Source organism: Harmonia axyridis, chromosome 5 (assembly GCF_914767665.1).
Source record: "Harmonia axyridis chromosome 5, icHarAxyr1.1, whole genome shotgun sequence".
NCBI lineage: Eukaryota > Metazoa > Arthropoda > Insecta > Coleoptera > Coccinellidae > Harmonia > Harmonia axyridis.
Genome location: NC_059505.1, coordinates 12,972,265 through 12,996,481, shown reverse-complemented (window position 1 = coordinate 12,996,481; position 24,217 = coordinate 12,972,265). Strand labels below are relative to the sequence as shown.

General features: G+C 33.3%; 2 protein-coding genes and 1 long non-coding RNA gene across 6 annotated transcripts in view; 2 read left to right on the top strand and 1 right to left on the bottom strand.

Annotated features, from left to right (window-relative positions):
• Positions 1 to 24,217, top strand: part of LOC123679769 (potassium voltage-gated channel subfamily H member 8) — a 444,333-nt gene that overhangs the window by 239,793 nt on the left and 180,323 nt on the right. The window lies entirely within an intron of this gene.
• Positions 19,455 to 24,217, top strand: part of LOC123679782 — a 96,292-nt gene continuing 91,529 nt past the window's right edge. Inside the window, exon 1 of the long non-coding RNA XR_006747431.1 lies at positions 19,455 to 19,871. This is a non-coding gene — a long non-coding RNA (uncharacterized LOC123679782). The remainder of the gene's footprint in view (positions 19,872 to 24,217) is intronic.
• Positions 21,344 to 22,285, bottom strand: LOC123679779. Its single transcript, XM_045617264.1, has 3 exons — positions 22,011 to 22,285; positions 21,790 to 21,952; positions 21,344 to 21,730 (listed from the first exon to the last, which is right to left on the bottom strand). The coding sequence occupies exons 1-3, from the start codon at positions 22,113 to 22,115 to the stop codon at positions 21,639 to 21,641; spliced, it is 360 nt and encodes a 119-aa protein (XP_045473220.1). The 5' UTR covers positions 22,116 to 22,285; the 3' UTR covers positions 21,344 to 21,638.

Sequence of the window (24,217 nt, the reverse complement as noted above, 5' to 3'; positions counted from 1 at the left end):
TCTGAGGATAACGTGATCAATGAAAAAAGTGTTGGTCTATATCTTTGTTTTCGAACACCCTGTCTTTATGAAATTGATTTCAAACTGTGTACTGTATACTACCGTATACGCATCACAAAAAAAGATTTCCAAAATATTTTTATTTACTCCCTCAAAATGGGATCCGCCTCTGGGGTTGACCACCGAGTATACAAAGGGCAACCAAAAATACCAATCGATGTGACCGAGATTCATGGAATCCTTTATTGAATTTATTTCGATCAAGGAACAAAAAAACTCAAAGCGATACGTTCTGACCGCCAGCACATTGTTAATATCGGAAATATTTTTTCCGGCCGTTTAATAATAAGCCAATTATAATTGTGAAGAGGCTCAGACTATACAGAAAGAGAACGATTCGTTTCTTTACATTTCTTTATTAAAAAAGTAATTTCTTTGTTTGTCCCGCTACCGCATGTTGGCTAGCCTTGTTCTAGGCAGAGCCGGACAAGCAATTCAGAAAACAAAAAGTACGAATTTCTGATCAGTTGATTAAAATAGGAAAAGAGCAAATATGAATATTAAATCATAGTGAGAATGTACCTACATGGTGTCCCGAAACTATGATACCAAATTGAAACAGAACATTCCCCTTGAGTAATAAGTAGAATTTTTTTTTTCTTTTCTCAAATGTTTCGTTGAAGACAAACAGGGTGTTGAATATGAAAAATTAAAAGTAATTTTTACTCATAATTTCCACAGTTTCCGAAATTTTCCACTTAAATTGAAAGAATGTTTTTGTTCAAAAGGTGCCATTTCGAAATAAAAAAACATTTTCAGTTGCCACCATTGGCGTACAAGAAGGGTATCATGGTCCTTTTCTCTCCTATTCTTTACGCCACTGATAAAATCAGAGAAATTATGAATTTTTCGCATTCCCCATTCATTGAGTGAAAATCTATACTTGTTTGAATCCGGATATACTAACCGTTTTCGAAATGTTTGTGATTTTATATTTTCCGTGTGAAACAGAACATTTTGATGATTTCTATGGTTAGATAAAAATTATGTACCATGTTTATGAAATCTTCAATCACACGGCCGTTTCTCACTCACAAGGCTGTCAAATTTTATTGATATTTCGGCTATAAGACCTTTTCGAAACAAAAAATAATAATTAGAAAATAATTATGCATCGATTTCAATGAAGGTTTTGAAATTTTAAGTTAACCATAACCTTAATTTATATGACATGTTATCCAACAGGCTACAGTATTTATAGTTATAGTCTGATAAGTTTACATGATGTATTTAAATAGGGATATTACAATCTGTTGAATGATAAACATTTTGGTAAACAATTTCATCTTAAGGGACGTTATTTATTTTGGGGTGACAATATTTATGTTAGGCTTGTGGGGTTGGTTTGTTTATCAGGAAATCAACAATCAAATCAGGGTTTTGCACGCCTATGGATTCGGCTAGCTCAATTGTGATTGAAAACACTAAATTTCTATCTCTCTTGTATTCGGGTTCGAGCACAAATCTTTATTTTTCGTTCCTTCACTTCCTTCTACCTAAATTCTGAGGTGGCAGATGTTGTTCAAAAGCAGTGCCGGTGGATTTTTTATAACAATCCCTAGGAGGGTTTCTTCTTTTATTGCTCCATTGCCTCCACTTCCAGGGACTCACCCTGGTATTCAGGTTATTTTATAGTTGAAAGGTTGGTTTCGCTCTCTGCTTTCAATATTGAATGGATCGTCGAGAATAACAAACTGGTATATACTTGTCATATTTTTAAATTATTCATTTTCGAAAATGTACTTTGTTCGTGCATGAGAAACTTTAGGCCGTTTAGGCGTATCTGTCATATAATGTTCTCAATATACATCATATTTGACGAATTACTGTACAGGTTTTTAGTGCAGTGGTTGGACATTTTGTTGGCTCTGCAACGGTGTCCCGAATAAGTCCTAAGAATATCGTTCAACAGATACAGGCTGTTCTATGCCTTCCATCGAAACATCATGTCAAACGGCAAACTCTTGAACTTGAAATCTTTATGGATTTTCATGAAAATTTCAGGAAGTTAGTATAGGATAAAGTCTAATATTCACTTTTGGTGACTTGTCGATAACGCGTATGAGAATATCTTATTTTTCATTTAATCTTGTAACACACCCTATACATTAAACTTTTTAAAAGCGAATTAATAATCAAACACTACATTAAAAACCCTATCAAACAAGGCTATTGGCGATTCTGCAATAGCAATATTTTTTGTATCATTGAATATCGTGTAAATTCAATTTACTATAAACACTAACCGAATTTCCGAATTAGTACATTTGGCGTGACAAAAGTTTATCAGGGAGAACACCACCACGTGACATTCTCGTGATCTCACAATATGTCGTTTCTCGGTCATGTGAATTATTCTGGCGTCATCTTGTGGCATAAAAAGATGTATGGAAGATCTTGGATTTAGTATCTCATTTCATAGCCAATGTTGAGCAGTGTATAAAAAATTATCGATGGCGGTGCCTAATATAACCAAGGAAGATCATTTCTCAGTCGGGTTCTGGCCGCCGAACATCCAAATTCCACCAAAACCAGAAATGAGAGCTTCCCGATTGATGAGCAAAAACCCCGAAAATTGCAAAAAATCCATTTTCAAAGCTCCATATCTCGAAAACTGTCCATTTTTGAGCTTTGTGGCTAAGGACTTTTCTGATCAGTTCATCAAGATCTACAACATATCAAAAATTCAGCCAAATTCACGGAAAGCCATTCTCCATACTAAACGTGCGGGGTCCTTTGAGTTCATACTTCCATTTAAATACTTATTGGAAATTGAGACAATGCTATGATATTCCATTGAATATATGTAAACATATAGAGAAATTTTTTTTACAGTCTAATACCGGAACTTTTTTGGGGTCAAATTCAAAATTTTTCAAGACTCTATCGAATTTTCCTAAAATTAATTCAGAATACATTGATTCAATATTCATGAAGTCATTTACATGCATGATATTGGATATTGATAATTCTTCGAGTTCTTCCTATTGGCATATAGGTTTAAATTTTTTAATGGTTATTTCCTGGACATATTGCTTTATATTTTTGTTGAGAATAATAATTTATGAATTTTGAACAGGGAATGATTTCATACGATAAAGTTCAACTCATTGAAGATGAATCCGATTTCTGCAATATTCCAGAAATGAATCAATAATGAAGTGTCTGGAATTGTAGATATGGATTCAAAATTTATCTGGATCCAAAATACATCAGGGCTTTGTAGAAATACCATTTTCTTTTGGGAAAAACGGAAACTTACTAAAATTATTATTTTTTTTTCATCCGTAAATAAAAAATATTGAAATATCACAATCATAGTATACTATGCTACAATGTATAGAATTCCAAAGGAATACAGGGTGTGGCGTAATTAATGGATAATCCTGTACTGGCTAATAGAGGAGGTCATGGCCGACCAGAAAATGTAAAGTTATGTTCAGTAAAAATATCATAGTTTTCGAGATATCGGACAATTTCATTTTTTTCTAAAAAGTGCAAACATGAGGATTATCATACTTTTTTTTTCTTAATTAAGCAAGATGGTAGGAATTTGGTAGTTCATCTCATAGTACAGCTATTTGAGAGTAAAATAAAAAACAATGCCCAAAGAAATAACAAGATTTGTGATCACAGCAATGAATTTAGTGAGTGAAGGTGCACTTTTTAGAAAAAAATGAAATTGTCCGATATCTCGAAAACTATGATATATTTACTGAACATAACTTTACATTTTCTGGTCGGCCATGACCTCCCCTATTCCCCAGTACAGGATTATCCATTAATTACGCCACACCCTGTATACATACCACTATTGGAAAAATGAAGTTTATAGAATTCCAAATTTTCTTTTATTCTCTATATTTCAAGGTAGGACTTTCAAGTGAATCCCTAGGAATTTACGATCCGTGTATCGAAATTGTGACAGTTGAGCGATGAAACCAATTAATTCGAATATCTGTGAAGTAAACCATTTCCTTCATGTTCTGAGATCAAATTATCAGTTCGATTCAGGAGGCCATGGAACATGAATCAGAGGGTTCGCAAACAGAATACATAGTTTAATGAGGCTTGAATAGTTTATCTGTGCTGGAACGAGATGGAATCAGTAGTCTACGATTGCTTACGTTTAGTTTTTGTATACCATTAGAAAACTGAGGTCGCATCGAAAATTTTACATTTACCATTCCGAAATTCGGAACATCTCTTGCGTTTGATGAACGTCAAAAAAACATTAGGGATGGGCATATTGGATTTTATATTTGGGTTATATAAATACAGAGTATTCACTAATACACAGATGATGATATTAATCGTTTATTCTCAAGACACTCAGTAAGTCTAAACTCTATCTCAAAATGCAAGTACAATTCACAAGGCACAACGGGAGGACCTGACCGAAGCCAGGTTAGAAGAGACTGTCACTCTAAAGTCTTATGCCTGACGTTCGCTCTCGACCATCGAAGGTTCATTCTTGTTTTCTCTCTCGATGGCCTTCGATGGCCTCGCCACGCGCAGACTCGTAGCGCCACCGCACGACATGCAATAACACTATCAAGTGTAGGGTTGGTTGTCTCTCTCGTAATCTGTTCGGATGAAGTAATATTCTAACACTCCCTCCCTTCATCGAACTGCAATCAACATTCTCCACTCTAAGTCTAATCTATAAACAGAACTCAATTAGTTTATACTCTAGTCCCTAGAAATACTCTGAAAACAAAAATTCAATGAGTTAGTATTAAATCATTAGTTTTTGAGTTAATCTCTTATGACCGTCTGATGGTTAAAGGTTTTGTCATTATGTCAGCCACATTCTCCTTGGTTGGAATCCATCTCACTGTGATTCTCTTTACTTCAACACATTGTTTTATGAAATCACCATGTGTTTCAGCCATATGTCTTCTAAGTCCAGATTTCTCTCTATGTAGTAGGTCGTCATTTATTACCTCTAAATGATCATCAAATATTTTTAGTTTGGGACTACCATCTTTCTTGGTGCAGTCTCCAGCGGAATTTTTATCACACCAGATTGTTGTAGGAAACATCAGTTTTCCTATCACAAATCTAAGTACCTTGTCAAGAATTATTAATTCTTGATAGGCATTATTCATGGTTAGGTATTCGGCTCTACAAGTGGACAATGTGACATAGGTTTGATTATGGCTTCTCCAAGCTATTACATCTTCAAACAATTTAATAACATACCTTTCAGTTGATGACAAGTCGGTATGGTCTCTAAATGTTGCATCGGTAAATGCCTCTAAGTATTAAGTTTGAGCGGTGAATTTAAGACTTAAATACACAGTACCTTTCAAATACCTGACGATTCTCTTTACACCTTTCCAATCAGCTTCGGTCGGCTTCATTTGTTTTCTCGTTAAATAGTTAACAGCAAACGTAGTGTCTACCATTTGATGGATACATTAAGCTACCAATAGCTTCTCTATAAGGAACTCTTTTCATCTCTATAAGGAACTCTTTTCATCTCTATAAGGAACTCTTTTCATCTCTATAAGGAACTCTTTTCATCTTTAGTTTATCTGAGTCATCTTGTAGATTCTCCGATTGATTTCTCTTAATCCTATTTTCAATCTGTCTGGTTACCATAGGAGTATTTTGAGCATTGCAGTCATTCATATTTAATCTATCTAATATATTCATGGTATAATTTGATTGATTTGTTTTATATACCTCTCTTCTCGGTTTCTCTTTATATTTATATCATTTCTCCTCCATGTATATAAACAAGTCCATGTATATCATTCTCTGAACCAAGTTTCTGGATCTCTTCAGTGAATCTCTTATTACATCTCTTTGGACTTATCTTCAGTCCATATAGGGCTTTCTGGAGTTTATATACATAAGATCGTTTGATCTCATTGTCAATGTCTACTCCATCAAGGATCTTCATATAGATCTCCTCTATAGTGCCATTTAAAAAAGGCAGGTTTTTACTTCTGATTGACAAGCATGTAAATCATACTTATTTATTATTGCAAATGTAGCTCTAATTACAGGAAGTCTAATGTCATAGATATATTTGACCTTAAAGCCTCGTATGACTAATCTTACTTTGTATCGTATAAGACCATTTGCCTCTAATTTTCTCTCGAATACCATTTCGAGTCTATAATGTTTGCCTGTTTTACAGATATTTGAAGATACTCTTTATCTACCAATATCCAAACCTTATTTTGTATCATGGAATCAATTTCTTCTTTTATAGCTTTCTTCCATAAGTGGCCTTCTCTAGAATTTATAGCTTCCTTGAATTTAATCGGTTCTCGATTTAATGAAGAAATAAGACAAAACCTCATATCTTCTTCTCTATCGGTTTTCTCATATTTACGTCCTTTACGATTTTCTTTAAGTGTAGCAGGGTATTGGCCTTTTGATCGGCAGTTCCCTTATTTTGGCTCTTTCGAGTTTTTCATCCAATCCCAGTCGATTATATTTTCCTGGGTCTGTAATTTTTCTTTAGTATCATCAAGTTGTTTATTTCTATAAACATCTTTGTAGGCAAGTTTCTTGTTAAATCTCACATGTAGCTCGAGCTTGAATGCCACGTCAAGTATCCTGTAGCGGTATAACCCACTAGGACAGCTTTCAGGGCACATTATCCAAATTTCAAGCTGGGTTTTGGAATCTTAATGTATGCGAACATCGCAATACATAATAATACTTACAAATACTTCCAATACATCCAAAATCTCTCAATTTGATCAAAGTGGCATTTTGCATTTGGTGCAAACTTTGTCAACGGTGTTTGATATCTGATAGACTTGTGTGTTCTGTTGTACACATCTATAGATGCATCAATACCAATCTCCCACATACTCTTAGGTAGTCTGGAATCAAAAATGTATGTACGAACCTTCTTTTGGATCGTCAAGTTAAACCTCTCCGCTCTCTCATTCTCTATATTTTCTCTACTCAGTACTTCTGGGAATTTCCTTTCGGTAAATCTGTACCTTAATCTGACCTGATATAATATACCTTCTCATTTTTCTCCAACAAGTTTCTTGTTGATATTAAGAATTTCTTTAATGCTTCAGCCAACTCATCTTCTGTTTTAATGGATATGCTTTAGCAAGTCTCCAATAGTCTTCTATGTAGACATTAATGAATCTTTACTGACCTGGATGAGATGGTGGTTTAATAAGTTCCATCGTGTCAGTGTGTGTCAACTTGTTGTTTCTCAGCTCTCATTCTGTCTCTTTAAAATGTAATTTTTCCATTGTCGATATGATACATACTTCACGTTCTAAGTTTTGGAGTGATTCCAAGTTATCGATCTAAATTACCTCTCTACTGATATGACTGCAATCCCAATTTTTCTTGTTGCTCAGATTGTGTTTCATGTGTTTTGTCAGTTGAAACTTGTGAACTTTCTCTTTAGGTGAAAAGATGAGATTATATTATTTCTCCCTCCCAATCGCAGATTCTGGTTCTCCCTCCGAACCTAATAACTCGTTATTGGAATATGTCTGCGATTGCAAGCTCATCTCATCTTCTTCGCTTATCGTTGCTCGACTCTCTAAAACAATCTCATGATTAATCTTATTGTAAACACTTAGGATTTGGAATTGTCCTCTAAAACAATTTCATTATTAACCTCATTATAAACTCTTAGGACCTGTTCTCTAAAACAAATTCATTATTAATCTTATTGTAAACACTTAGGACTTGGACATCTAAGTAAATATTGAACCCAGAGTCTGCGAGTTTACGTAAGGGAAGTAAATTCTCAGAAATCTCTTTCTCTGCAAATACGTTTTGCAATTTCTTAGTATTCTCATCTATAGAATCTAAATATAAGATTAACTCACCCTTACTATCGATTACAATGACTGCTATCTCGTTTTATTCGCTCTCTATACTCATATTTTGACATCTCTCAAAGTTTCTCAAGTCAGACAATCTTTAACGATATGGTCTGTTGCCACAGAATCTGCTAAGAAGTTAATGATTGGATCAAGTTTACCTGTTTTAGTTTCTCTATGCTTTATACTTCCAACCCTTCTTGCCTTGGAGCGACCCTCTTTGTTGAATCTCTTACTCTCTCTCATTCTCCTCTGGTTTACATGACTCCGTCTCTTAGTGTTGAGACGTGGCTTGTTCATCCTACCTCTACTCGATCCTCTAAATTGAACGTTGCGATCGTGCCACCATTGTTAATTCAATCCTCTTACTTGATTGTCCCACAACCGAAACAGAGTCACTTACTTACTCTGTTGCACAAATTTGAATCAGTTGACCAGTGTCTCTCTTTGTTACAACGGAAGCATTTTAATTTATGTACCCGTTGAAATTTTGGAGTCTCCTCTTCAATTTCAGACCTCTTCTCAACCTCTAATCTCTCTGATCTCGTCTAAATTACCTTCTTGGTTTGGGGTCTGTCTCCTGGTCAGATCTGCATCTCGTAACTCGGATATGACTGGTAATACAGCCTGATAAAGTGCAGATCTTATCTTTTTGAGCAGTTAGCTTAATCACACCTCGAAAGCTTCATACTCTCATACTATCGAGTCGAATCTTTCACAGAAATCATCGACCGATTCGTGTTTCTCCATTTTAGTGGAGTACGAGTGAGCTCTTACCTGAAGTGTGTGTGTCGCATTTGACTTGCACTTCCTGGAGAACCTCAAACCTCTACTTACTTCAACAGGGTCTTAGGATATTGAAAGTTTTCTTTTAAGTAATTCTCCTCAATTATGTTTATGATAATATCTCATACTCAATTACTTCTCTTGGATTTGTTAGCCTCTGAAAAAGTTTGGTTACTCGTACTTGGCTCTCTGACGTCCAACAAATCGTTTGTCAAAAAGCTCTGATCATAGACTGTCCATCCAGATCTTAAAATTTGAATTCTGCTCTGCAACATAGATTAATTTTAAATACCTGGGTTTTCTAGTACTCTAGAATTTTAACCCCAAAAATTATTCTCTCAATTCTAATCACCTCTGTGAAATGAATTAATTTTTATTAAATACAGCTGGGTTTTCTCAAACTCTTAAATCTCTAAGATTTAATCTCAAAAATATTCTCATTACCTCTGTAACATGAATAATTTTTATATACCTGGGTTTTCTCGTATTCTAGAATTTAACCCCAAAAATTATTCTCTCAATTCTAATCACCTCTGTGAAATGAATTAATTTTTATTAAATACAGCTGGGTTTTCTCAAACTCTTAAATCTCTAAGATTTAATCTCAAAAATATTCTCATTACCTCTGTAACATGAATAATTTCTATATACCTGGGTTATCTCGTATTCTAGAATTTAACCCCAAAAATTATTCTCTCAATTCTAATCACCTCTGTGAAATGAATTAATTTTTATTAAATACAGCTGGGTTTTCTCAAACTCTTAAATTCTCATAACTCTACTCTCTCTAGAGTTTAATAAAAATTATTCTCATAACTTTAGTTACCTCTGTAACATGAATTAATAATTTTTATATACCTGGGTTTTCTAATACTCTTATATTCTCATAACTCTACTCTCTCTATTGTCGACAATTCCTCCTCTCTCAAATCTCTAATATCTCAAAAGGGGTTTTGTGTAATGACTCTAACATTTCTCTAGCATCTCCCTAGTCTCTTACGTATCACTCGTTGATACTGCTCTAGTCAGCTAAAATCAAGGAAATGGGCAATTATTAATTGCATGAAAAACTTACATTGGTTTTGACAATTCTCTCTTTCCTCGTAATGCATGAAACCTATATCTTCTGCACTTACGGAAATGGTGGAATCGCTATGATAATCCACCAATGGTTTTCCTTGATTTCCTTTGGCTGCCATCTATTTCAGGATTTATGAAACAAAATATTTATATTATGTATTCTAAGATTTTTGTGCATTATATGCTCTCTTAATACATCTACTACCAGGTATAAGATATAAAATTTTGTTTCGTGCTTCTGAATTGCCTCAGACGCACAGCAATCTGATACAATTCGAAACGGAATTATCAAGTTTTCAAATATCACCACCTCATATTTGTAAACCTTACTACAAAAGCGGTATCACGCACTGCAATGAAAACCTGTTGAGTTAGGTATGGCCATTTTACAAATACGGGATGAATACTTGAATCCTATAATATCCCTAGCTTACAAACAAACAACACAGCACAGCAAGCATTGTATGAAAGAAGCCCTGAAATAATAGTTGTCACTAATCTTACCATACTGCAGTTTTTGTAGTTTAGTGAAATAAATAATTCCCCAAATTTTTCATCAATATATATAGTCTCAAAATATCTCCATCTCTGGATTATGTTTATGGAATGTGAAACATCTAATTTTACATGCTCCAAGCAATGTATGTAGAATCTTCAAATCTACATGATCCAATTCTCTAGGTGTGGTATGTAAATTCTATAAAATTATCCAATCTAAAACAGAAAGTATGTTAGCACAATTCCTAAAGTTTACATAATCTCAGGCTCTGAAAGGTTTCAATAAACACTATAAAATTTCCTCATGTAAACCTCTCGAATGATGTATGTACATCTCTCAAATTATGACTCTGAAAAATACTCTAAATTCATATAATATAACTTTCTCAAATGATGAATGTGAAATCTCTGAATTTACAAACATCTAAATCAATTTGATACAATGAGTATGCAGAATCTACATCTGCATAATCTAAATCTGTAAAACATGTGTATATTAAAATATCTCATTTCTCTAATCTGAATATCATCTGAATCTATAAAACATGTGTATAGCAAAATATCTCATTTCTCTAATCTGAATCTTAATCATCTAAATCTATAAAACATGTGTATAGCAAAATATCTCGTTTCTCTAAACTGAATCTTAATCATCTAAATCTATAAAACATGTGTATAGCAAAGTATCTCGTTTCTCTAAACATCAACTGTCAATAACCGTTAAGAATCAAAGTTGATTCCTTGTCTAATAGATAGGTAAACACATTAACCAAATATAGTATATACTGTATAACAGGAATTCTCTATTACAGGAATTCTCTATTTCAGGAATGAATATGAAATAAATCATTTCCATTCACCGAACTAACTAAAATATCTCTAGCCTCATAATTAAGTTGAAATTCAACTTACCTCAATGTTTTTCTCGTTGTTTACACAACGTATTTTCGGAATAAGTGTTTACATTGTCGCGCAGTTTAAAGCGTGCACTGAGCCTATAACCTATTGGATTTTATATTTGGGTTATATAAATACAGAGTATTCACTAATACACAGATGATGATATTAATCGTTTATTCTCAAGACACTCAGTAAGTCTAAACTCTATCTCAAAATGCAAGTACAATTCACAAGGCACAACGGGAGGACCTGACCGAAGCCAGGTTAGAAGAGACTGTCACTCTAAAGTCTTATGCCTGACGTTCGCTCTCGACCATCGAAGGTTCATTCTTGTTTTCTCTCTCGATGGCCTTCGATGGCCTCGCCACGCGCAGACTCGTAGCGCCACCGCACGACATGCAATAACACTATCAAGTGTAGGGTTGGTTGTCTCTCTCGTAATCTGTTCGGATGAAGTAATATTCTAACAGGGCAATAAATATCGATATTTTTTCAGAAAATTTTCGATGAATATCGTCGATATTTTCAATTCCGATACTATCGATTGTCGATATTTTCAACCGATAATATCGATATATTTATATAGATTTCAGAGTATCAAATTCGATATTTTTTCATATTTAGCATTATGATTTCGACCTTAGGAAACATATTATACTCTAGTTCCATTAGTCGAAAATCATGATTTAGCGGACTATAAAATAAATATCGAATATTTTCGATATATGTAGCAGTTTTGAAATTTTACACATCGAAAATAAAAAGTTATGTCTCAATCTTGCTGAAAGCTCCAGAAATAAATAGAAGCAATATAATAGGAATAGGTATTATTCAAAGACCGCTTTCAAATATCTTTCTGTTCTGTACCTAAACGTCCTAAACCATTTATTGGTTATTGCTGGATTTCTCAAGATCCCTTGTACCTACCCCATATCCAGTTTTGAAATTCTACATATTGAAAATATTCCATAAAATGGAAGAAAACTACTAAATATGTGTTTCCGACTGAATTTGGTGACGATAAATCAAAATTTTTGACTAATGCAACTAGATCATAATATGTTTCGTGTGGTCGAATTCATAAATCGAAATATCAAAAAATATCGAATTTGATACTCTAAAATAAATATCGATATGTAGAATTGCAAAACTGAAATTCTGCTTACCGAAAATACTCCATAAAAATGGGAGCAAACTACAAAATATGTCGTTTTCAACTAATTCTCGTCATCTGAATCTTATTATTCTCGTCTATGATGAAAAAACTTTATTGAATTCAACAGAATTTTCCCACACCAAAATATTACAGCGATATATCGATAAATATCGATATATCGATATTTTTACTGTTACATATTTCGATACATTTCGATAGTGTCAGAAAATATCGATACAATATATATTGATAGTTTTCTGTCCCTTGCCCATCCCTAAAAAACTCAATACTGCGAAGTTCCTTATCTGGTAATAAATTTTATGAGCCCACCTGCGTTTTGAGACCGTTTCTACTTTTTCGAAAGATCTACTACATAGGTACCGAGTTTTTAACATAAGTTGACCCCCCTTTAACTTTGTCACTAAAAGAGGTACAAAAAAATGTTTTCTACAAAAGTTTCCACGAAATCGACTAGTGTTTTTCAAAATGATTTCACAAAACGAAATATATACAGAGTGGGCAACATATTGATTGCAACTTCATTTTTTCGAATGGAACACCCTGTATATTTTTCCATGCCAATGAGATAACTCAAAGAAGGGCATTTTGAGTTATCGCAGCCTACCACTTGCAAAGTGATTACTTATCTTGCCAGGTGGTTCTTAAAATTTGAAACTCTGTGGTACTCAGATTAAGAGAGATAGGCCAAACACATGTTATTTATTCGAAATCAGGGGAAAAAGAGCTAGTCAAATATAGAAAAATATACAGGGTGTTCCATTTTAAAAAATGAAGTTGTAATCAATATGTTGCCCACTCTGTATATATTTCGTTCTGTGAAATCATTTTAAAAAACCCTAGTCGATTTCGTCAAGCTTTTGTAGGAAACATTTTTTTTGTACCTCTTTTAGTAAGAAAGTTAAAGGGGGGTCAAATTATGGTGAAAAACCCGGTACATTTACAAATATTTTATTTTCAAATAAAAAACTTAACTAACCTAATATCAGAATTTCTATATACCAAATGTTCTATAGGAACAACTTAAAATAACTTATATTGTATTAATTTAATTATAATTCAGTTTACTCATTAATTACACTTTCAGTTCAGTATTCTATTGACTCTTCTTCAGTTTTCATATTGAATAATGTTCATAATTTCTCCATACTCGATCCAATTATATTTCTCATTCTCTAGATATCATTCAATTTATTGATTTTTGTGTCAGCTGACTTTCAATTGAATTCGATTCTATGTATTTATTCATTTTATTTATTAATTATTTCTCTGGGACTCTGGGTGAAAATGTTTTGACATACAACACTCTTCAACTCGACAATAACCAAAATTCCACAATAATACTTTTGTTTCAAAGTCATTCCATTATTTTTCAAATATCCTCTGCCATGTTATATTTGCGAACGAAATAAATCCATCTACATCTTTTCACATTTAAATTTTTCAACTAAGAATTAAATCAAACAAATTGAAATTGACTTAACCTGAATTCAGACTAAGAATTTGGATTGAATATATTTGAAAATTACTGGATATTTTCATTCCAAGAACGGCATGAACTAATAATGAATTATTAATAATTTGATTGGAAATCCATAACACCAGGCATATGTACATTGACATTTTTCATGCATATTTCAATTTTTCTTGTATATTTGTGAGCATTTCTCAAGTCTTTTTATGTTATATACAAGGTGGCCATTTGAAAACGAAACAGACGAAATAAAGTTTTTCGATAGAAATGCTCGGACAGGTCGATTTCTGTTTCGAGGGGGACAACTTAAGATGTAGGTTACGGACGCATAGCGCTTCAACCCTTGCTACTACAACCCTCACCCCCAAATTTTGAATAGGGAAGATGTGGTGAGTGATACCTCATTTGAAAGGTATTTTTATACTGATTTCAGCACAGTAATTGTTTTTTCATTTTATGCATTAGTTCTCGAAATATTCTTAACTAAGTATTTGAAAATGAAGTGGTATTTTCATGGAACTTGTAGTGTTTTGTGAAAAATCGAAATTTTGAGCTTCAAAACAACCATGACTGTGGCTTCCTTCCTAACTAACTAACGCATGAATATTTCGAGAACTAATGCATAAAATGAAAAAACAATTACTGTGCTGAAATCAGTATAAAAATACCTTTAAATTGAGGTATCACTCACCCCATCTTCCCTATTCAAAAATTGGGGGTGGGGGTTGTAGCAGCAAGGGTTGAAGCGCTATGCGTCCGTAACCTACATCTTAAGTTGTCCCCCTCGAAACAGAAATCGACCTGTCCGAGCATTTCTATCGAAAAACTTTATTTCGTCTGTAATCTCGTCTGTTTCGTTTTCAAATGGCCACCCTGTATGAATATAATGTGGTCTTCAATTGTAATAGTATTTTTCATTTTGTTGAAGGTCGTAATTCTGGAAATTTGATGGACAATGCTATGTTTTATCTTGATACCAAGTATGTACCTAATGTGGGTGAAATTTCGATTTTTCAATGATTTGTTGAATCAGCCTAAAACAGACAGTTCACAGATTTTCGAAATGTGAAATGATCGGTAAATAAAATCACGTTTTTGATAAATGTATTGATAAACTTTTTCTATGCCTTCAACCAGTGTGAGAGTGATAAGATACCAACCATTATTGATGTATATTAATTAGTTGAACGATTCCTTTTGGTTTATTATTTTTTTTATTATGATTTGTTGTCGATTTTTTCTACCTATATCTACCTAGAGATTTATTTTATTATTTCGGATTTTTTCTCGTACTTTGTGAAAATGGTTATGTTTATTTAGTTAGTTAGTTTATTTAGTATTTAGTTTATTTATGTTTATTAGTTGAAATTTCGTGTCGTGTTTGTTCGAAGATTTGGTTCTTTTCCATAGAATGTTGTCTTTTGTTCTATAATCCTAAGGGTTGGGTCTGACGTGCCGAGAAAGAATTTATGGTCAAACTCAATTCCATCCCTCGGCCCTGAATATGATAACTTCCTTTAGATTCAGTGTTCTCATGTCCTTGAGCCAACATGTTGAAGTTATATTTACAGGGTTAGGACCCCAGACTCAGAGGAAAGAATGGATAGAGGTGCCCTTAGAAGTAAATAGCGTTGTATTGTAATCAATTGCAACAGTATGATGATGAAGTGAGATAGGACAACAACAAACCTGCAAAATTGCCAACTAAAAGGGCGGTAAACATTTCAGTGGCGTAGTCAATGGTTCTCTTACTGCCTCTTATTAAGTTTTCGGTGCTGAAATGTTTGGAACAAACATATGCATATTTCGGCAAATTGTTCATTTGCAATATTAATACGTGGCACCATATTTTGCTAAATTCTCTATTTGGAGGAAACCTACAAATGTTAGCATTGAATTGAGTTTTCGATATCTCACAAATACTACGCCATAGACGAGATATATTCTACGCCTATGGACTCAAAACGTGAACTTACCTATGATAGGTTAGGTTTTCATTTCCGATGTTTTACACACTATACATGTTTTCGAGTATTTACCATGATTAAAATTAACAATATGTAACTTAAAATTCACAAACTTGTATGAAATAACGCCGATTACAAACGTGAAATTAAAATGAACAGTTAACCCTTGACGGGTGCAATAGCAACAACAGAACCGTGTTGCCAAATCCTCAGAATATTCGCAAAATATCTATGCCACAGAACGGAGAAAAGATTACTTCTTCCTAAGAATGGCAACGCAGTACATTATAAGTGATTGTAAACAAAAATGTTATAGCGATGTCAACAAATGCTATAAGGCACCTCTATCTTTTCTTTCCTCTGAGGTTAGGACTATTGAAATAAGTCGACCAATTTGTACTAAGCCTCGGACGTCTACCTACACTGTGTCTGTAAAGTATGGAAGAAATTCATTTTTGCCAAACAGACCATTTTAAGAGATAATCGATTTTTGATTTTAATTTACCGTATTTTAAAATAATGTGAATTACTTTCGAGTAATGACGCCACTGTCATTTTTTTTTAATGGACCAACCTCATTTTGTCTCAATTGTCCAATTACTCTAGCTGAGCTGATTCCAGAAATGTATCACATGTTGATTCCAATTGGTAAAGACGGGGTGGACAAAAATACAATAGTTTTGTGTGTGCTCATAAAGTAACGCGTGACATTCTTTATTAGTTAAATTAACAATATTTAACATTCTTTTTGATGAATTTTTGAAATTGGACAAAGCTCAAAATATTTGATTTTTTCCGGAGTGAGGTATCTCTTTAAAGTCGTGAATGTATATAAAGGGTGAAAATCTTCTTTAAAATACATAATGTGACTCAATATGGAAAATAATCATTTCTTGAATAATTTAAGCTTATTGATATCCCTTAACTTTTTTAGCAAACAACTAAACTATTTTGAAATAGAATTGTGTAATGTCTAATAATAATAATAAAAAAATCTACAAACATCGTTCTGGATACTACCAAATATAATACTTTTTGACAAAATTTCACAGATGATGCTGCATTATATTTTCTCATTATTCGTAAAAATCGTTTTTGTAATTTTTTTTAGTGCCTTCGGGAATATTTCTGTGTACAAGTATCAGAAAAATGAGAATTTGAATGAAAATATGAATTAGGCAACGGAAGAATCCTAACATAATGGAACTTTTTTGCGTACGTACCAATTTCTCGACCTTATACGTGTTTATTGTTATTATTTGAATTTTCACTGTCGTTTACCCAACTCTGTAAATAATACTATTGTTTTTTCATCGACTATTGGCCAACGGGATACTAACCTAATCAAATTTTGAGATTTTATTCTTCACGACCTTTATACCTGCCTCAGTATGTAGGTATTCTGTTTAATACTTGCTTGGACAAAATACATATTCATTATTTTTGACTATGGATACAAAGTCGATACATAAGATTTTTTGTTCGATCAGAAAATATTTTACCGAATTGTGTTTCTTTTTGAGAAATTACTCATTTCCACAAAAGTTTTTTTACCACATAACTTTAAATATTGCCAAAATCATGAAATCTCTGGCAATAGTGGCAATGATGAACAAGATACCCAGTAACAAATAACCAAATACAAAATACTTTGAACATCAGTGTTCGAGATACTAGAACTAGATACAAGATACGTTTCGAAATTGAATCTGAAGACTAATGAAAAATACATTTCGCGGAAATTATTCAAAGATCCTTTCATTTTATGATAAGAATTATTATAATAATTATAAGTATTTCATTTCAATAGTAACTTTCAGAATTAGAATTAATCAATTCGATTCAAGATTATCAATATTTTTTATGGTGTTTTTGATTTGCTTTCAACAATTGAACATATGCTCCCATAGTCCCATATTACAAAATGATATGAATCTAAATAATTTAATTGATTGAGAATACAAAGATTCGTAAATATTCTCTATAAAATAAAGGTCATAAAAAAAAAGATTCTGTAATGTGAAATGAATATCTAAAATATCTGTTTTAAATGAGATACTCTTCGGAGATTCCATCACCTTTCGTAGTTATTCTCAGCCTACAGCCCCCAAAGAAATTTTATATTTTATGATTTATTATCTGAATGAAGGTACTTCTAGAACCGCATAGAACCTCAAAGAACAATGAATTGATTCATAGGAACAGTCTAGATATCCCAGTTCCCAACCGTCTCGGTTAGATTTCTAAAATTACTAAAATCTACCAACTGATTTCTTCCTACTGAAAATTTCATGGAAATGCGAAACATCTACTAAATCTGGTCACTGTACGTTACGCCAATGGACAAAATTCGTCTGTCTTCTACTCAGTGTTGCCAGATACATTGAGTAATTTATGAATGGTGAAATTCAAAAGCGGAGCTAAGTCTAAGGGGATCAGTGTTGAATTCAGTGGGAGTCCCTCGGAGCATGACAGATTACCCCTCCCTAGAAAAAACTATCTATCATCAAAATCAAAACGAATTTTTCACAATACGAAATACGTTTTACGTTTTCATTTTTAATATTAGAAAAAACTATCTATCATCTATTATCAAATTCAAAACGAATTTTTGACAACAATACGAAATACGTTTTACGTATTCATTTTTAATATTAGAAAAAACGATGGAATAGATATTCCAATTTGAAGTTTTCCTCATGTGATATCCTAATTTTGAATGCGAATCTAGAGGGTGAATTTTTTCTGGAAGGGTGCCCTCTTCTTACCTTCAGAATTATTTTCTTGTGAACAACTGGTAATTTAAAAACAAACTATGGTTCAGTACTACACTTTTTAGTTTGTAGTAGTTTTGTCGTATCTGCAATCGATTTCGACAAAAAAATCTATTGTAATTTTCAGGAAGATCCAAATTATTATAAAGATCCAGTTAGGTAGCTGTGACAAAATAAGTTTCTTATAATTACTTATTTAGGTACCAACAATGTAGCGAAGATTGATAAAGATACGATAAACTGGTTGGGCATCATGAAAACTAGGACTACCAGAAACACCCTGTATCTCGAAAACAAAGCGTTTCCGGGCTCATGTTTATGAGCCATTTTGTTTTTAAAATTATCCAAGGAATCTCTAGTTTTCCTCTGTAACTCCAATTCAGGAACACCCAGTATAAGATAATAGCAATCGAATTGGTAATAAAAAATAATTATTTCGAGTAATTTGGTTGAAATATCGTTATCAAACCTCTTTTTCTTACATTATAGATTACCCCACCCCCTAAGAAAAAAAAAGATCTACGCCCTTGCCCCTCTTGATGACCATCATTTATGTTTCCCTCAATATTTGGCGAGATAGATACTTCAATTTAAACACCAGATAATTATGATAGGTTATTCATCCCATATTATATTTCTTTCACATTCATCATGGTGAATGAAATGTCCAATTATAGGCGTCAGAGATCAACAGATTATATATTGTAGTTTTCTGTTCGAATTTCGATAATTCTGTATTAATACGGATAAAACTGCACGTCTGGCAACATTGCGCCTAATACATATACATAGTTCATCGCCTTCATAGTGTAGAGAAATATTATTTTCTCTGAACTAAACTAAATAATGTGTTTGTGACTCAGTCCCTGCCCCACTACTTTACTGTTCCTTCAAAAACTATCTGTGGTTCCGTCTTGCTTCGTTCGACGGTTGATCCAGGTCAGGTAGTAAGTGAGCGTCGAGCGAGCATGTGGCGGCAATGTGGCATCCGGGCATTTGTGATTTGGCGCCAATTCTAGTAATGCCATGCCATCGCAGATCGCTGGTCTCATTTCATTCGTAACCGACACGTTTCGTAGTGAACAATGCTGCTTATATCGATAGTCGGTTATTCAAGAATTGTTGTCATCTCTGTGAAAATGAATAGCAGAAACTCGTCGTTCATGTAAATAAAGTTCATAATGTCTCAATTGAAATGTGTCTTCGAACTATGGTTGGAGTTATTTTGAAAATGCTGTTTTTCTACCTAGAAGGAATTGAGTGAACTGCTGACCAGTTGAATCATCTAACATCATGGAGTGAAGATCAGTTCAAGCAGCAAATATCACAATATCAGTAAGTCACCATCCTTTATCCCTTTATTATTGCTTATATCTGGTATAAATGCAAACAATTTAATATCAATTATTTGAAATGAAAATCAAGTTAAACGTATCTAAAAGAAAAGAATGTTGAATCTGAATTTTTTATTCTAACTGTAATGATTTTACATATATTTATCATAAAACATAAAACGCTCTTACATCCGATCCAAAAGAATATTAATTGAATGAATAACATTATTGTAGAATTGAAATGGAAGAACGAAAATATTTTCTTTAAACATTCGTACTTCAAGGTCAGCTCGCCAAATGATAAGCCTAATTGGAATGAAGGTTTACTTAAGAACAACCTGGAATTGTCTGAAGATTCGTTATTCTGATTCACTGAATACACTTTCAGAGTTTATCATACACAGGTATAGCGTTTATGTTCATCTTCAATTCATTGATTGGTCATATATAGTTCTTAAATAAGATGTTACTAATTTTGGTTAATTATTCAAACAGCCATTGATGAGAAGTATTTCATTTTCAAGTTTTTTTTGCTTCATATCCATAAGCCAAGATCAGTGACGGCTCGTGCCCTCGAGATGTGGGTCGGCCACACACACATATCGTCGATGCAATGCCACACTCACGAATGTGCAAAATCAGCGTTAGCAAATATTTGAGTTTTAAACTTTCAATTAGTTGTAAAAAATCAGGATTTTAAGCAAATTTTTTTTTGTACTTTTATCAACAGATGTAGGAGTTATATTTTAGAAATATTAGCAGAGATTCACGAAAATATCCATTAATTTTAGAAAAAAGCTACGTTCGTGATTGTAGCATTGTAATGTTTTTAATAAAATGCATATAAGTGGAACCATATCAATCTTTATTATGGTAAAACTGGAACAAAAAGAACTTTCTAATATTAAAAACTACAAAGATAGACGAAATAATAATATAGTAGAAAACATCATTTGTTAGAATAATTTAGCTTTCATCTGAATCCTCGCTTTCATTTGGCTCCGGCAAATTATCTCTTATTTTATCGGCCTTTATGGAATTATAAAAGTTATGATAGTTCTTTGGAATAGTTAAGTCATTACACATTTTCTGAAGATCTTTATATTTAGCAATCGCAATTGGCAACTGCTCATCATAGGCTTTCTTTAACCCAGATATGCCTAAAAGTTAAATTTTGATTGTTTTTATAATATTTTTTGGAATTGTTGGTTAAAAGCATCAACAAAAAACGGAAATATTATTTAAATTAATTTATTTTCATAGGAAGTAGGAAAATTTTAGTGTACTATAGGTAGTACGCTAGGCATACCCAGCCAGCATTCATACGTCATTTTCACGTCAAACACACGTCACTCAGTACGTCGAAATGACCAAATTATCGACGTGAAAACCAATCTGGGTACATGCTAAATGCGAACCCATTAAATCACCAATAAGTGATTTGAGAAGAAGAAGAAGAATCGACGTGAAAGAGACGTAAATGTGACGTCAATATGTCACAGCGAATCGACGTCATTAAGCGACGTCATCTTCACGTCTAATAGGTACGAAGTATCCCAGGTAGCACACTGTCGTGAAATTAACGTCACTATAACGTTCAACTTTTTGACCAATTACGTCTCAGGGACGCTCAGAATGACGACAAATTAACCCTAAATTGACGACCTATTGTCACAGGCAAAATGACGTCTTGTTTCATATTATGACGTTACTTGGACGATAAAAATGACGTTTTAAAGACGACACAACTAATAGGCGAAATGACGTCTTAAGTTGACATGGTTATGACACTACCTATAATACATATATGATCTTCAATTTCTTTGTTTGTTGAATTGGGATGGCTCTTTTTGATATCTCCTAAAATATGAATACATATGTGTAAATTGATTTCAAGTGCAAGATGAGAAATTTCTTACCCACTATCAAATTTTTCAACGTCAAGTCACAAAATGGCCTTTTAAGAGATCTCTGTCCAAAATAATTGAACTCAACTGTTAAAACATCTGATAAAAGATGTTTAATGATTCGATTTGTTATAGAAGTAATGCTCTTTCCCCCTAATGTCGATAAGTATGATTCCTAAGGATAAGAAAAATCCTTTAGTCATTCTGAATGATTACTTTATAATAAAACATACCAATGCTTTGAACTTGTCAATATTATTCCTTATATACTCATCAAATTCATTCAGCTCATCAAAACTTTCAAGTGGAAATGAAAAGGGGAGGTCATCAGGGGTCATAACACTTGTGGTGTTGATATTTTGTTTAGCAATCCATGCTAATATGTGATCATTCTGTTGCTTAACATGCGACACTAATTTTATAAGCTTGTCTGAAAGTTAAAATGACTCACTATATCATTTTAATTTACTTATATGTTTCAAACAAACCTGTCACACTTAAATGGCTAGCTGAAGGTGTATAGTGCATCCCATTTTGGGTGAGACTGCCAGGTTTCTCGCTTGTTATTTAAGATAGAGCCTTGCGGTTTTCACGTTCCTGTCCTACTTTTTCGTGAAACTCAAGTTGGTCTTATTAGATTTTGCATAACTGTTTTCGTTCAAGAGATACAGGGTGATTTTGGAAAATGATACTTTTCGGACCCCTCCTTTATCTCCGAAGTTATTAGAAATAATGCTGAGGTGAAACTACTTCTGAATCAGAATTCTGCGTAGAATACAGTGGCGTACTCATTATTTTTTTTCGGGGTATGGTTTAGAAGATTCAACACAAACTTATGTTTTTTTAAATGGAACACTATGTGTATCATTACTTCGTTGAATTCGTTATTTTTTTCCCTTCAAAATGATATATGGCACTATGTAGGTAGGATGTTCAGAAATGTTAAAAAGACACTAAAACATCAAATAATGATGATTTTTTGTTAATGGGCAATGGATTTCCCATAGAAAAGAAGAATCAATAATAATAACAATAATTTATAGCGATGACAGCTAGATCAGATTGGTTTTTTCCCTCCAATGCCTACTTGATAAAACAATTCTCCCAAATGCATAGTAGCCATAATAACAACAAGGATGTTTGTGTCATCAATGACCTACTATTTTTAAAAATCGAAAGTAATAATCCTTTTATTGAAACATAGAAAATTCATGGCCCATTTACAAAAAAATTATCATTATTTGACGTTTTCGTGTTTTTTTAACATTTCTGAACATCCTACCTACATAGTATCATATTATATCATTTTGAAGGGAAAAAAATAACGAATTCAACGAAGTAATGATATATAGGGTGTTCCATTAAAGAAAATATAGGTTTGTGTTGAATCTTCAAAACCTTAACCCGAAAAAAAATATTGAGTACGCCACTGGATTCTACGCAGAATTCTGATTCAGACGTAGTTTTCAGCTCAGCATTATTTCTTATAATTTCGGAGATAAAGAAGGGGTCCGAAAAGTATCAATTTCCAAAATCACCCTGTATCTTTTGAACGGAAAAAGTTATACAGAATCTGATTAGACCAACTTGAGTTTCACGAAAAAGTAGGACAGGAACGTGAAAACCGCAAGGCTCTATCTTAAATAACAAGCGAGAAACCTGGCTGTCTCACCCAAAATGGGATGCACTGTACTGTTTCTTTCAAAAACCGGTGTAGAGATGCAATCCACTCTGCTTCCAAGAGATGGTGCAGAAGAATTGAGCGACTTCAACAACGAACTAGAACTCTGGTGCAATGATTGACGTCCTAGTGATGCTTGCGATAACTGAGTATATTCTAAACGGAACAGAATAGGAACAAAATTAATGTCACGTTTGAAGATGAAAGTTATATAAGCATACCATTAGGAAATTGTGATACTGGTAATAGTTCAGAATCTTGTATTTTCTTGTTGAACACCTTCTTGCTTTTGATGGCTGGAGGCCTTGTTAAAGTATTTTCATTATCTTCTGATTGACCACTTTCGTCATCAGAACTAACATAAAGTTTTTTTGCAACTTTCTTTCTTCTTTTCGATCGACTAAAATCTTCCCCATCCAATTCACTTTCTAAATTGGAAGATAATTCTGCTACTTTTAACTTTTGCCTTGCTTTGAGCAGATCATCTGAATTTGAAGGAAAACAAAATAATTCGAAAAAGCCAACTCAACAGGATTTAATGTTAGTTAACACTTACCAGTTGTATAAAAAATTCGCGATACTGAGCATAACTGCCACCTACTCGTGTCTACACTTTCGCCAGATCGCAAGGCTTTATCAAACCGGTGTTGCTCTTTAAAAGGCGGCCAGAAAGCTTCTCTTTTCAGTGGTGTAAGCCACGAACTATGTATTGCCGCCACTGAATTGGCGTCATTTTCATTATCACGAAATTCCACGATA